This window comes from Podarcis melisellensis (genome assembly GCF_964234715.1).
Source record: "Podarcis melisellensis genome assembly, chromosome: 1".
Classification (NCBI taxonomy): Eukaryota; Metazoa; Chordata; class Lepidosauria; order Squamata; family Lacertidae; genus Podarcis; species Podarcis melisellensis.
In genome coordinates this window covers 113,096,970-113,112,969 of record NC_138528.1, presented here as the reverse complement: position 1 = coordinate 113,112,969, position 16,000 = coordinate 113,096,970, and the positions used below count along the sequence as shown (strand labels likewise).

General features: G+C 48.7%; 1 protein-coding gene across 4 annotated transcripts in view; it reads right to left on the bottom strand.

Annotated features, from left to right (window-relative positions):
• Positions 1 to 8,870, bottom strand: part of PDE11A (phosphodiesterase 11A) — a 153,111-nt gene extending 144,241 nt beyond the window's left edge. For all 4 annotated transcript variants that reach the window (XR_014169121.1, XM_081914207.1, XM_081914206.1 and 1 more), the window contains exon 1: positions 7,016 to 8,870. Coding sequence is in view for 3 of the 4 variants with exons in the window: in XM_081914207.1 (XP_081770333.1) it covers positions 7,016 to 7,843 (828 nt within the window). In the remaining variant the exon portion in view is untranslated. The remainder of the gene's footprint in view (positions 1 to 7,015) is intronic.
• Between the last annotated feature and the right edge of the window lie 7,130 nt (positions 8,871 to 16,000).

Below are 16,000 nucleotides of genomic sequence, written 5' to 3'. Positions count from 1 at the left end.
CATTTGTGGCTTCTATTTCAACTTCTCCTTGGCCGAAAACTCATACCTCTCACAAAGGCATTATTCTCCTACCAGGAAGTAAAGCTTTCCTCCAGGAATTCTTTATTCATGTCTGCCTAGCTAAGTTGCAAAACTGGCTGGGTGCTTTGCCAGACTTTTACATTTGTCAACAATGTTTTCTATTGTATTTTAAACAGTGACCGTATACAAAAAATAACAAGGACACAGCAAGAGGGAAGAGCAAATCCCCTTTGTATCCCGCTTGTTTGCTTTTTGCAGGCTGTGTATTTGTGATAAAAAGGAGATTTGTGATACATGCCAGTGAAGGGAGCATTTGCTGGGTTCACACAGCCAAGGGTATTGCAGTATTCTTGTGACTGGTAGGTTGCTGTTGGCAGGTTTCGTTGTGTGTGTCACAAGTGGGGGTTGTATCCAACTAGGTTCTACTCAAGAGAAGTTCCACTGGATTAAATGTCCTCAAGCAAGTCATTCTCCTGCCCACCTAGCAGTTCGAAAGCACGTCAAGTGCAGGTAGATAAATAGGTACCACACCGGCGGAAAGGTAAACAGCGTTTCCATGCACTGCTCTGGTCCGTTAGAAGCGGCTTAGTCATGCTGGCCACATGACCTGGAAGCTGTCTGCGAACAAACACTGGCTCCCTCGGCCTACACAGCGAGATGAGTGTGCAACCCCAGAGTCATCCGTGACTGGACCTAACTGTCAGGGGTACCTTTACCTTGAAGTAAGTCATGTCTAACAGTTTCAATTGGTCTACTCTCAATAGGCCTAGCACTGGCTATAGTCCATTAAAATTAGCATAATAAATAATAAATGGAAATAAATGGAATAAAATTTATAGAAACAATTTCACCAAAATAAAGAGAAACTCAGACCCAGGCAGAGTTAGAAACTAAGAAATACAAGCTAGGTGCCAAATGGCTCCTTAAACAGGGTTAAAGTCACCAAAACGAAATGCCTAGCTGCTATTTTGGGGGCCAGATGCTTCAAGTCATGTTTTTCAATACCACTTTTTAGTTCCTTGAAAGTCATTCCGATTGTGAAGATATAAGATACCTGGTAGAATTCTACGGGATGTGTGTGAAAGCGGTCAAGAGCCAAGGATCCCCAGGCACGCACCTCCAGATGGTAGAGACGTCAGCTGCCATCTTGGCGCCTCGGCATCTTCACTTGGTTGCACGTGACCGATAGCCAGGTACAAAATGTGCCTGGCAAATTGGACCTAGGATCTTGCCGAGTAACGAGTTATGCCATCAAAAACAAACACCTTGTTTGTTCGCCACTCTTCATCCACCTTGTGCTTCTTTAAAGAAGTTGTAAATGATAACCGAGAGGAGAAGCAACGCAATTTATACAGTTAATAAAGTTTGCTCTGCTGTGGCAGCTTCTGTTCTCAACACTGGATCTTCACATGCTTTTTCTTGCCACCCAAGAGAAACCAGCTGGAGGAAGAGGAAAGGACAGGACAGGGGGTGGAGAGCTGTAGCTCCTTTCCCCATCCTTTGGACCCCGTGGGAAACTCAACAAACCTGTTGTATCTGGTACTAGGTGTGGAGAGTGCGGCTGAATGGGACACAGCTGTGGGCAGCCTGAGAAAGTACTATCCACCTTGGGCCTGCCATAAAAAAACAAGTCTAGAGTGAGAAACTAGGGTGACATCTGCTCTTTCCACGAACACTTCTTGTTGTGAGAATTTTGCGGGTGAGCAGAGAGTTTGTGGGATCCTAGGTGGAAAAACTGAGACTGGTGGTGTTTGTTAGAAGGAAAATGAATTGGTATTGAGATAGATAGATGATAGATAGATAGATAGATAGATAGATAGATAGATAGATAGATAGAGATAGATAGATGATAGATAGATAGATAGATAGATATAGATAGATAGATAGATAAAACTTTGTATTAATGTAACTTATTAATATGTAACCGCATGTTTGTAATATTTTTATTTAAGTTGTCTGTTGTTGCTTCAGTTTTCTGTGCAGCATTTAGAGATTTTTAAAAATATATTAAGCGGTATAGAAATTAAATAATCAATCATCCTTCTCCTTACTTATTATGCCTTGTGCGGCATTATGCTGGTGCACCATGCGCTTCACAGAGCCTTGAGCTTAATGTTATCCATCAATGTGGCAGGCAGATGCCGTCAAGGATGTATGAAGAATGGAGAAAGGGAAATTGTAATGCTGGGCTGAAAATCAATAACTGGCCCTCAAGTGAAGTAGCATGTGCAACACTGTTTGAAGCGTGTGTTTACCGCACAGGGGGGTATTACTGTGTGTTCAAGACTAACTGCTTTTTTTACAAGGATTTCAGAGAAAAATAATGAAGAACAGGACTGGAAAAACTGGAATAGCTTGCCTAGGAAAGGGATTTATCTGAAATAACAGGATACAAAGGTATTTGAAAGAGCATTCAGGTTGTCTAAGCAAAGGGCCTCTGATCCCCTGCATTTTGTGGGATTCACTACACCTGTGTCATCAAAAGAGCACGTCTCAAAAAGAGAAACATCTAAATTCATGGGTAGGCAAACTTAGGCCCGGGGGCCGTATCTGGCCCAATCGCCTTCCAAATCTGGCCCGCGGACGATTTGGGAATCAGCGTGTTTTTACATGAATAGAATGTGTCCTTTTATTTAAAATGTATCTCTGGGTTATTTGTGGGGCCTGCCTGGAGTTTTTACATGAGCAGAATGTGTGCTTTTATTTAAAATGCACCTCTGTTTTATTTGTGGGGCATAGGAATTTGTTCATTTCCCCCCCAAAAATATAGTCTGCCCCCCCCCAAGGTCTAAGGGACAGTGGACTGGCCCCCTGCTGAAAAGGTTTTGCTGACCCCTGATAAATCTACTACAGTGGTACCTCGGGTTACAGACACTTCGGGTTACAGACGCTTCGGGTTACAAACTCTGCTACCAGAAAGTGGTTGCTCCAGTTTAAGAACTTTGCCCCAGGATAAGAACGGAAATCATGTGCCAGTGGTGCAGTGGCAGCAGGAGGCCCCATTAGTGAAGGCACGCTTCAGGTTAAGAACGGACCTCTGGAACGAATTATGTTCTTAACCCAAGGTACCACTGTATTGTGCTCATCCCTGCATAAAAGGGCAGTGGGTGCGGTAAAGAGGGTTAAAGCAGCCCACAGGGCAAGAGGTGATATGATGCTATAGAAACAAAGGAATGGTTGCTACTGCCAGGAACCTGGTTGTTTCCACAAGTGGCAGGATTCAGCCCTGAACAACAAGAAGTTACCATTACGAAGAAGGCAACTTTGGGGCCTCAAGCTTGTTTGACTTTAGAAATTAAGCATTACTGTTTTTACGACTTGTCCAAGACTCCTCTTTGTATCCCAGGACTGGGGCTCACAAGTGGACACTCTATCAAGAGAGCTGGGACTGTGACGTTTGTTTGTGCAAACTTCATTCCTGTGCTTCTGAAAGACATGGGCAGTGTTGGCACCAAGTCAGCAGCCAATTTACTATTGATCACTTTGGGGGTGGGGACTCCTCACTGATAGGAGACGTGGCACTGGAGGCAAATCAACAACATATGGGGACTCAAGGTTGAGAAAGGCTGGTCTAGAGAGTGTAGAGCTGGATGGAGGGAAAGGATGCAGACACTCCTAGCCAGATACCTCCTGTTGTGGATTTGCCTCCAGTGCTGCCTCCTCCTATCAGATGGGACTACAACTCCTAGAGCAGATGGGACTACAACTCCCATCATTTGTAGCCATCATGGCCAGCACGGATTATGGGAGTTGTAGTTCAGGAACATCTGGGGACCCACGTTTAGAAAAGGCTGCTCTAGACTGTTGGCCCCCTCCTTGGCCTTAGAAACTTCTTAGGGGTCCCAATTTCACCTTCCCCCTTCCCCTTGTAGCCTCCCCAGGGATGTGCAGCTCCAACTGTCCAGCCACCTCCCATTTCTCCACTGGATCAGACCATCGCCTCTGGGACATCTCCACGGGACTCATGACAACAGTAAGGAGAGCTATTGGAAGCCAACAAGCCAGAAAAATATCAACAGAAATCTGATGCACTTTGTATGCAGGAGAGTGAAGAAAACAAAACTTCAGAATGTTGGCTGGATGGAATCTGTGGCTGTTGAGAAAGCAAGAGAAGTGGGCATTGTGTCAAGGGTCTCTGTGATTGTGTATGTCTGGCCCCTTCCCCTATTGGGATATTAACCCCCCCCCCAGCTTTTCAATACCCTCAGTCTGAAAATGTTTTTTCACCCCTGCCTTTAAGTCTGATGAATCCTTTGTGAGAGATGAGTCTTGCTTTAGTTCTGGAAATAGAGGAGGGAAATCTTCTTCAATTGTCTGGCCCAGACTCCGTACCAGTGACCCAGCTACACTAGAAGATGCGCCAATACCTAAGGGCTGTACTTGCAAAGAATGAATACGATACTGAACAGATTTAATGAATATTGCATCTCGCCCCAGTTCTTAGTCCTGAGTATTTCACAGGCCCATCTGTTCTCTCTGTGTCCAAATGAAATGTCTTGCAGGGGAGGGTGTCCCCCCCCTCCAGATTTTTTACAATGAACATGTCTAAAACTCAATAAACAAAAGAGTTTACTTCTATATCACTTCCCCAAAATCAATTCATTTTATCTAGCAGCAATAACTTACACCATATCAGTGATTTCACAGGGTAACAAGGTATCAAATAAATTGCAACTATCCTGTGCTCTTTTTTTGGTTAAAAAACAAGAGGTGCAGGGACATGGATGCCAACACAAAATAGCTGCCATGGGCAGAAAAAAGAGGCAACGATACTCCATGACATGGAGTACCTTCATTAAAAAAAGCACCTCTGCAACTATCCTTATAGATTTGTATCTAAAATAAGGCACATTGTATGACGATTGAAGATTTTAACTTATGATTCACTTAAACTATTTGCTAGAGAAAGTTAAAGAATTGCTTACAAGAAGTAAGCCAACTTAGAATTCATGCCTTCCGAGAACAGGTCATTTTATGGATTAGTAACTTCTAAACAGCAAGCAGCAGAGCACAGGACTAAACGGAAAGCTCTCAAATTGCAGTGGGGAAAGTATAGAATTCCCAAAGGATCTCTACTGAGACTCGGTTTTTTATTTATCAATGATCTGGAGGCAGAGAGGACATAAAATTTCTGGGTCAAATTGTTCAGAATGGTGGTGAGAGCTCAAGTAGACCTTGGAGAGCTTAAAAGGATCTGTAAATAGTGGGTGAAGTCAAAATTATTGAGGGGTGGGAGCTATTTCCTATGAGGAAAAGACAAAGCAAGCAGAGGTTTTTTTTTGTTTAGGCACGGAGAAAGACGACAAAAGGGGAATATGGCTGATGTATAAAATCCTTTGCACAACATATAATTCATTTATGGATCTCACTACCACAAAAACATGGAAATGGCTACTGGCTTAGGGGTTATTTATTGAACTGTTGTGAGATTTGTCCATTTTACCTAAGATATGTCCAGAGCACACTACAAACTGCAACTCAAGTCCCAGTATGTTGAATGAGCCATTCTAAACAGTAACCACTTTATATCACACTCTTAAAGTGTGTTTAAAATAAAGAATTATGGCAACACCAATTATGGCCACATACACAAGATCACACTTTTACTCCAATTAATTAATCTGAAATAACTACTATCACCAGGCTCCGAAGTGTCAATCACTAAAGAGCTACTTTTTTATGTTCCATACACAGTATTAAGACAACCAAGTGCAAATATATATATACTGTGTGAGTTGCACATGTATATTTTGAAGGGACATGTATAAGTTTTAATTGACATGCTCCCATGTATACACCCTGTATACTTTCAGGTATGAGCTTCAGTATAAAACTTAAGAAATGACCCTAACATGGATCAAAAGTCCAATAAGAGAAGAGTCATAGAATACATGTAGCCGAGTGCTTTTTTTCAGCCTGGGTGAATTCATGCTAACCTGAATTATTTATAACAAAACCAAACTATGGCTTGATCTACACCACTACAAAGTTAATTTGTGTGAAAGAATCACGGCATACAAAATTGTGACAGACAAAGTAGAGGACAAATCTCGGGTACTCATCCATCTAAGAACCTGATGGTGCTTCCTAAGAATTTGATGAGGGGCACACTAAGAATTTGGTTCAAATAAGATTCTGGAATTAAAAAGTATTTTGCCAGCTCAGGCAACGAATGGTGTGTTTACCTGCTACAACTGTGTCCTGTCCTTCCTCTGAGATCATCAGAGACGTATTTTAGGATGCAACCTATAAACCACCACTTCTCTGGAAGTAAACCTCATGGAACTCAGTGAGACTTACTTCTGAGCATGCATGTCTAGGATTGAACTCTCAAGTCTCCCAACAACTCTGCCAAATTAAGCAAGGCAAGTGAGGACAAGGGACTTACTCAAGGCCACCCAGTGACCTTTGATTTTACAGATAACTGTACTACACAGAGAATATTTAATACTGAAGCACAAGAAACAGTTAATGAGTTGAAAAGGAACAATGTGCCACCCATGGCATTGACGGCCATGCTAACTACTAAAAACCTTACAATTCACCCGACCCGACCCCTTGCCACCTAATAAATGTGTGAGAGAAGCCAAGCCCACACTTGCTTGAAGTCCATTCCAGAGACCACTCAGTACACCAACACTGAGCTTAAACAAGTACAGTAACTGCAATGCACAGCTGAATACTTGTGTGGTATTTTTAAAAGGAACTTACGCATGACCCCCCCCCCATATGAATCCTCTAAGCCAGAGGTGAGGAACCCCTACCTGCCCCCCCATGATGCTGGGCTCCTCCTACCCCCAACAGACCTCCATCACAGATGATTATCGATGCTGCCCAACAATATTTGGGTTCCCCACCTCTGGCTTTGGAGAGCACGCAAAGGTCAGCGATAGCGAGAGCTCGCCTTTTGCACGGCTGCTGTAGCATAAGCCGCCTCGGGTGCAGAAAGGCGAGCAGCAGAACCAGGAGGCCCCCCCCCCAGCCCCTTCCCTACCTGGTAGGCGTCGGGGATGTTGACGGTCTCTCCGTGCTCGGCCACGTAGCCGATGATCCCTTTGCCCCAGGGCACCTGCACCTCGTTGGAGTTCTCGGTGCTGTAGCAAGGCAGCAGCGGGGTGCCGGCGTGCACGTCGAAGACCTTGGAGACCAGGCTCTTCTTGCCGGCGGCGGCGCCGCCTTCGACCAGGAAGAGCGAGCCCCGGTCGGCGTCCACCATGAGGCACACGAAGATGAGGATCTTGTAGCTGAGGGCGCCCAGGTCCAGGTCGTTGGAGATGTCCTTGACCAGCTCCAGGAAGAACTGCCGCTCGTTGTGCTCCTTGAGGTGGCGCTTGTAGTCCAGGGCGGTGGGCGGGTATTGCGGGAGGTTCACCCGGGACTCCAGCAGCGCGCTCAGGATGTGCGCCGTGGTGGGCGGCAGCGAGCTGGCTTTCCTCAGCAGGGCCCTTCTCCGCGCGCTGCTCAGCGGCTCCTGCGCCCGCGCGTGGACGTGCTCGTCGTAAGTCAGGTTCACGTGGATGGCCTTGGAGCGCGCGAAACTGCGCCGAAGCTCCTTCTGCGACGCTCGGCGCTGCAGGCCGCCGGCCGCCGTCTCCGGAGGGGCCACGGGGCCGCCGCCGCCGCCCTTCGCCAAAGAGGAGCCGGGGCCGCCCAGCGCCGTCGGGGTGCCGTTGCTGCTGTGGCCCGGCCGCTCCTCCGCCGCCTCGGGAGCCGCTTGGGCGAGGAGGGAGCTCCTCCTCTTCAGCCACTTCTCCACCAGCTCCGGGTGCCTGTCCAGGAAACTTTCCACCGCCGCGAAGTCCAAGCCGGCGGGGGCCGACATGGCGGCCTCGTCCCCTCGAAGGCGCACCGCCGCCACTGCGCGCCAAACTTTGCCGTCCTCGTTACTTCATGCTGAAAAGCGGAAGATAAGCGGCAACGAGCCGCCGCCGCCGCCGCACTTGCTGCTTGCTAGCGACTGGCGCGCCCGGAGAAGAAACGCAGGGCGGGTTACAAGCCGTTCGGCACGTGGGGGAGCAGAAGGTGCCCGGGCTTTCCCGCCCTCTCTTGGAGCGAGCGAGCAAACGGATCCATCCGCCTCCGAGCCCGGCTTTCTGTGCCCTTCCTACCCCCGGGCTCCTCGCCTTTCTCCTTCACCCCTTCCGTTGTTCCGCGGCGCCCCGTCGTCGTCCTTGCCCTCGTCTCCCGTCCAGGTGGCTCCCGCGGGGTTCCCGCGTCCTTTCGCTCCCGGTTACTTGCAACGGGCTGCTGCTGCTTCTCTGGAGATGCGCGTCAAAGCTCTCTGCTAACTGCTGCTCCTGCTGGCGGCGGCTCCTGCGTAACCCAGCCGGCCGACCACTAAGAAGGCGGGGCGGGGAGGGAGGACGCGTGAGCGGAGGAGGAGGAGGAGGAGGCGGCCGGGAGAGGCAGCCCGTAACCGGAGCATCTTCTCTTTCCAGAGGCGATCACGTCGACGGTCGAGCTTCTTCGGAGCGGGAGCAGCGGATGAATGAAGGGGTTTATTGGGGGGTGCAGTGACCGAAGCAAGCAGATGATGCCCGAAGCTGCGAGGTGCAAATTCCCCCCCCCCAACGCATGAGCATCAGTAGCGCGAGGGATAGTTGCGCCACGGTGTTATTGGGTTAATGGCTCCAGAAAGGAAATCTCAACGCATTCGAGGTCTGCCATTAAGAAATGCAAACTCTGGGAGAGGTGTGCCGCCGGTCAACTATCGATTGTCATGGGACTATGCGGGAGATTGGGGGGAGATGTTTCTCGCGTGCGCTTGTGTATTAGTGACCACGTGCCCTATTGTTCGAGAATGTGACTTCTGTGCATACGTTCCAAATAAAAAAATAATAAAAACAAACTACGGCTCCTTTTCCTTAAAATATTTATTTGGAGTGATACAGATTTTTAAAGAGCATGCTTCGGTTTCTGAAACATAACAGCCTTGAGCGTACACTCATCTTCTAAGGCAAGACTGGAGAAGCGGAGCCTGCTTATTTTTAATAGCAATGCACTTCTAAGTAAGGCAGTAATTCTAACCATAATTTCAAGTATACATATGTAAAAGCCGATGAAACAGCGGGCGTGGAGGTGGGGTCTATAAGATTCGCGGCTTGGGATTGGCAGGAGGTGTTTTTATCTTGCAATAGTACTGTACTGCCGTGTTCCCTTGCAACCCGCACATACGTCATTATGGGAATCGCTAACGAAGGATACAGCGTTCCATAAGGAGGGAATCCCCTCGCGCCGCCCGATCCTGTTTACTCGGAAGGAAGTCCCAGTGAGTTCAATGGCCTTTACTTCCAAGTAAATGAACGTGGGCTTGCAGCCTTGATTTGCAGCTGCGGCCATTGTCCTTTTAACTCATTAAAATCAATCTGTCACGCTAGCTTTAATGGACTTGCTGGAGCTTAGGAATGCAATCGCATCCTTTCCTCTTGCAGGAGTGGATTTGAATCGCAAGATGGGGACCCGGAGGCTTGCAACCACAAATACGCGGGGATTATAATACACGGGGAGACGAGAAGGTGCGCTTGTGCGCCAGCTGGTTTATTGTTTTTTATTTATTTATTTACGCCGGGAGCCTCCCCCTGAAGCGGTTGCGCGCACGTGGTCACCTTTCCACAGCAATGTGCAGGTCTCAAAGTCCGATTAAGATGAAGGAACCGCGAGCACACATGCGGCTTCCGCGCCTCCGCCTCCTCCCCCTCCCGCGGCGAGACGAAACCCCGACTGCCTCTCCGCTGAGACAGACTGACGTGGAGCTATTTTTACGCGCACGTGGAGCAGCGCATTCAATGCCGAACCGATGCCTACGCAAAAATGCTGGGGAACCTCAAGTCATGGATCCCAGCACGTGAAAAACGTACGCTGTGCAGGGACCTGAATGAAAGCGATGTCGGTGGGGTGGTGGTGGGGAAATATGAATGAGATGCCAAACCTTCTCAATGGAAGCTAGCACACACACCGCCATCCTATAGCACCTGAGAGGCACCCTGGATTTTAGGAAACCTGAAAGGCACCATAAATTTTAGGGTGCTGTTATGGTTCGTTTATAGGAACCCTAAGAGGCACCCTAGATTTTAGGGTGGTGTTGAGGCTCGTATAAATGCCAGAATCTGCTTTCAGTGCCAGGGCCAAGTACGGGTGTTCGTGCTTAGAATGTGCAGCGCCTTCAAGCATGTGCAAAGTTCTTTTCTTTGAAATCAAACATGTTAGCATTGAATGTTAATTTCAACGATAGCGTTGAATGTTAAGTGCAATGTTAGCATTGGAATTAATGGACTTCAGTGGGTCTACTCTGAGTAATGCTTAGCAGTGGTATTCAGCTGAGGGCAACCAGGTCAGAATAAATAATATCGCGACAGGTTGAGCCTCGATAGCCCCTTGCCAGCTTTCATAAATTAAGCAAAGGTGGGGAAGGAGCCCAAGACATCCGCGAGAGAGACGGGGCGATCGAAGACAGACACGTAGAATTTGATTACGTGGGAGGTGGTTGAAAAAGGACTGAGCTCTCCAGCCTCCGCTGATACATAAATTGATTTACTCTCCTTGCTGCAGTCGTTTGAGATTGTAGGTAGGAGGAGCCACTTGGCGTCTGACGATCAGATAGGACAAACTTTCGACAGAAACTGTAACTGAAACAGACGGCGGAACGGGCTCTTCAAAGGCTCTGACCTAAATATCCGTCCTAGATTATAACGTCGTTGAATTTAAGGTGGTGTGGGATGGGGGGTGTTTTAAATGCAAGCAAAAGCCAAAGCCAGCTTCTCGGCGCTGCTGTGTTTGCTGGTTGGCTGCAGATCTAGCTTTGATTTGCTAAAAATAACCTATCTCTCTCGGTGCAAGGTGATGGGCTTTACTATACGGACGTAATACACCAACCGATGGCTTCTCATTGAGAAACAGCGCATCGCGAAGAGCAGAGAAACTTGTCAATTGTGATCGCGGGAGGGCGGCAGGCGGAGAAGCCCTTTCCGAGCATGCGCAGAGGCGAGAGGAAGGGATTTTTTTTTTTGCATGCACGATTTGCCAATTTCTTGCTCCGGAGTGTTGCTTTGGGGGGGGGGGAGTTCCCTCCACCATCGATGGCATGGGCGTAGCTGATCCCGCCCCCCCCCGCCCCAGATCAAGTAAAACAAAATAAATAAATAAATGACCAATCACGTCGGTTCTGCCCCCCCAACAAAAAATCCTGGCTACGCCCATGCTCTTCGGACTCCTCACGAACAAGCTCCGCGACGGCACCCGCTTATGCTACCGCGTAGCCGGGAGAGGGAAGAGCGCTCCACCGAGAAGATGCTTGTCTAGTAACGGGGTGGGGAGGGCAGGTTTGCAAACGCAGGTCCCGCTGCAGGAAGCGGAGGCAACGATCTTGCCCTCCTCTGGTGGAGCAAGAACCTCGCATGCAGACACACACTGCAGGACTTGGGAACTCTCCTTAAAAGGTTTTTTTACCTGTGTTGTTTTTTTTTTTAAAAAAAATTCAAACTCTGGTCTTAATGGTCGGACGCCTCCCACCATACACCCCAAGATATATAAAAAGGTAAAGGGACCCCTGACCATTAGGTCCAGTCGTGGCCGATTCTGGGGTTGCGGCACTCATCTCACTTTATTGGCTGAGGGAGCCTGCGTACAGCTTCCGGGTCATGTGGCCAGCATGACTAAGCCGCTTCTGGTGAACCAGAGCAGTGCACGGAAACGCCGTTTACCTTCCCACCGGAACGGTACCTATTTATCTACTTGCACTTTGACGTGCTTTCGAACTGTTAGGTTGGCAGGAGCAGGGACCAAACAACAGGAGCTAATCCCGTCGCGGGGATTCGAACTGCCGACCTTCTGATTAGCAAGTCCTAGGCTCAGTGATTTAGACCACAGCGCCACCCGCGTCCCTCCAAGATATATATATACCCAGTAGTTGTAAAATATGGTGATGTCTATGCACGGCCTTGCAGAGCCAGGCAGAGGCCCAGGCCAGGTAGATAATGTGCCCCTCCCTTTTTTTTACCCTGGGGATAACTGAAGTCTTAGAAATAAGTAAGTATATAAATAATTTTGTGAATATGCTGACCGAGGCCCCCTTTGGAATTGGAGGCCCGGGCCAAGTGGCCCATATGGCCCCCCCTCTGTCTGGGCCTGTGTCTATGACTTCACCCGCTTCCAAAAGTGGCAAGTCCTGCGTTTTGGAGAACTGGACCCCTGCCTGTAAAAGCCTTGTTGTTGTTTAGTCGTTAAGTCATGTCCAACTCTTTGTGACCCCATGGACCAGAGCACTCAAGGCACTCCTGTCTTCCACTGCCTCCCGCAATTTGGTCCAACTCATGCTGGTAGCTTCGAGAACACTGTCCAACCATCTCGTCCTCTGTCGTCCCCTTCTCCTTGTCTTTCCCAACATCAGGGTCTTTTCCAGGAAGTCTTCTCTTCTCATGAGGTGGCCAAAGTATTGGAGCCTCAGCTTCAGGATCTGTCCTTCCAGTGAGCACTCAGGGCTGATTTCCTTCAGAATGGATAAGTTTGATCTTGCAGTCCACGGGACTCTCAAGAGTCTCCTCCAGCACCATGTAGAAGCCCATGCTTGGCAGGGGGTTGGACTCGATGGCCCTTGTGGTCTCTTCCAACTCTATGATTCTATGATTATGACACTACTTCTACTAGTGGCCACCAGGGGTCGCCGCTGCTAGACAAAGTAGACAAGGGGGGTTAATTGGTTTGACTGCGCATTAGTTTCAAAGCAGACCCTCGCGGAGGATGCTCTCTAGACCAGTGTTTCCCAACCGGTGTTCCGCGGCACACGAGTGTGCCGTGAGACGTTGCCTCGTGTGCCGCGAGATGCCTGGAGGGAGGCGGGCGAGTCGGGCGGCGAGAGGCGGGGCGGCGGCGGCGAGGAGAGGCCGCGCCTCCTGCTGCTGCCTGGCGCTCCTCCTCGCAGCCGGCAGCGCTGCCTGGGCGCCTCCGCGCGACTCTGCCTCGCTGGGTTTGGTCTCCCAGCAGAGACGAGTCACACGCGCCCCTCCCTCCCTCCCTCAGCCTGCGCGGAGGGAGAGCCAGAGAGAGGCATCGCTCCTGCGCGGCGGGAGAGGGAGCAGCCGGAGCGATGCCCCAAACGAACGCATGGGACCGGAGGGGAAATCCTCTCCGAGGCGGATTGAGCGCAGCTGAGAGAAGCCTTTCGAGGAGCTGCCGTGTCCCCTGGAAACCCCCTTCCCAGCTCTGCCTCAGCCGCCGCCGCCTCAGTTGCCGCCGTCCCTCAGTCCCTCGCTCTGCTGCCTCCTCCCACCCCCAAAGCTTGGAGGTTCCCCAGCAAGGGGGAGGGAAAAAACTTTCACTTTTGTGCGTCCCTCCCGGCGTGACGCTGCGCGCTGACGTCACGGGGCGGGGCTTTAATGGTGGTGTGCCGCGAGATTTTTTTTCAGTAAACAGGTGTGCCGTTGCCCAAAAACGTTTGGGAAACACTGCTCTAGACCACAGCCGGAGAAAACTCACGGGATAAGAAGGGGACTCCCCTGTGCTTATTCCACGTCTGTGATCACGAGCTAAGTGGAGTAGTTAACTCTCCCCACCCCAAATTCGAAATCGTTACAATGCCTTTTGTTAAGCGGATTTCTACATAGCCACACTTCACTTCCTCCCCCCCCCCACGTGCATAGACTTGCGTCATTGCCATGCAGGCCATCAAAGCAAATGAGCAGAGCTGTCAAGCAAGGAGACAGCGCGGTTCCGAGGCTTCAAGATTTCTGGAAGATCCTCGCCCTGAAGCCTAGAAATGTGGGAGAAGCTTGCCAGTCAGGCAGGAGGAAATACACGCGAGCTCAGAGGCCCCCCCCCCGTCCCTGAGCGATGCCATGGGAAAACTCAACCTTCCGGGCTTCCCCCTCTCCACCATCTGTCTCTGGTGGTTGCTGTGGAAGAACTGCTCCCTTTTAACAAAACCACACAATTCAGTGAGATCTGGTGTGTGGGCCTATGGCCGTAATAAAATATTGTTGTTGTTGTAGTGAGATCTGGCGCATTTTTTTTACTCGGAGCAAACCCCGCTGAATTCATAAATCTATAAGCAATACCTTAAATCTTTATTAAAAAAACTGACAAATATATACATTAATATATTTATTTCTTACTCTTGTTTCAAGAACTATAAAGTACAGTGGTACCTTGGGTTGCATACGCTTCAGGTTACAGACTCCGCTAACCCAGAAATAGTGCTTCAGGTTAAGAACTTTACTTCAGGATAAGAACAGAAATCACGCGGCGGCAGTGGGAGGTCCCATTAGCTAAAGTGGTGCTTCAGGTTAAGAACAGTTTCAGGTTAAGAACGGACCTCCGGAAAGAATTAAGTACTAAACCTGAGGTACCACTGTATTAGATAGGGTTTCTAAACTTTGCTTTCTGTTAGCCTAACAGAGCCTCTGTCCGAATAATTTTTACAGCTGCCAAAGTTGTGTGTTAAGTTTTGAGCTGTAACCCCCCCTTTTGTGCCACCCTCCAAACTGAATAATTGGGGGCCATAAGGACACCCCCCAAACCCAACCTTGTCCAATTGACTCCAAGCCTGCCTATATCCATATAGGAGCATGGGGGACACTCCACTTTGGCACTGGTTTGGAGTCAATTGGACGAGGTTGGGTTTGGGGGTGTCCCTATGGCCCCTGGTTTGAGTGTCAGCTACTCAGTTGGTGGCGGACAGTAGGGAAAGTGGGGTTTGCGACACAAAACTAACACAAAACATTGGCACTGGTTTGTAGTCAGTCAGACAAAGTTGGATTTTGGGCATTAACTTGTGACCCCGATTGGTTTCGTCAATTACAGTCGTACCTTGGAAATTGAACGGAATCTGTTCCGGAAGTCCATATGACTTCCAAAACGTTCAGAAACCAAAGCGCGGTTTCTGATTGGCTGCAGGAAGCTCCTGCAGCCAATTGGAAGCCGCGGAAGCCCTGTAAGACATTCAGGTTCCAAAGAACGTTTACAAACCAGAACTCTCACTTCCAGGTTTGTGGCGTTCAGGAGCCAAAACGTCTTGAGTCCAAGGTATGATTGTATTCGGTTTGGGGGGGGGGGGTTGGCACAAAGCACAGCACAAAACAAGCACAAAACTTTGGCACGATCCTGAATTTTCGGGGTCACTTGTTAATGAAGCCGTTAACAGTGACAGCTGTACAAATTATTTGGACAGAGGCTCTGTTAGAGAAGCTAACAGAAAACAAGGTTCAGATACCCTATCTAATACTTTATATTTGTCAGTTTCCTTAATAATACAGATTTATATTATTACTTTCTGCCTAAGCATTTTTCTCTCATTGAATTTTTTTTAATGAGTCCAGGACTACCAGAAGACATAGTGAACAAGGAAACATCAAGCAGTACAACCCTATGCAATAAACACGTTTTCTGAGAAGTCCCGCAATGTTCACCTATTTGGCTTATATCCAGATAATTGCAGGGAGGGTTGCAGTCTTACAAGATTCCACAACACCTAGGTACTGGACTGCCAAGGCCTCTTCTGTTCCTCCTAATTTTATATTGTAGAAAATGAGAGTAGCTTTTTTGTTTGTTTTGCTGTGGAGGGGGCTGTCTGCATTTAGTCTGCATCTTGCGGGGGGGGGGATGGGGGTGTCTTATGCACTTCGGTGGGGTTCAGCATCATTGGTTTTTCCTCTGTGAACAATATGACCTAAGTATTGTATGTAAGAATGAAGCTCATTTTTAAAATGAAATACAAATTGATCAGAATCTAACCCCCCCATAACCTCCCAAGCACTACAGCAGTGTGATCCAACGGTGAGCAGAATCTATACGTATCTAATGGTCCTTGCCCTTGAGTTCATTCAAATCAATTGCATTGGTCAGCTGTTTTTCTTTTACTCTAGCAGAATTCTGCAGAGTGCTGAGCGGGTCCCTCGTCCATTGATTTCACTGAAAAGTTGGCCTGAATAAAACATCGCTACTGAAGTATGTAGGTTCACTTTCCTCAAGGGCAACAGCTCTCTGATGG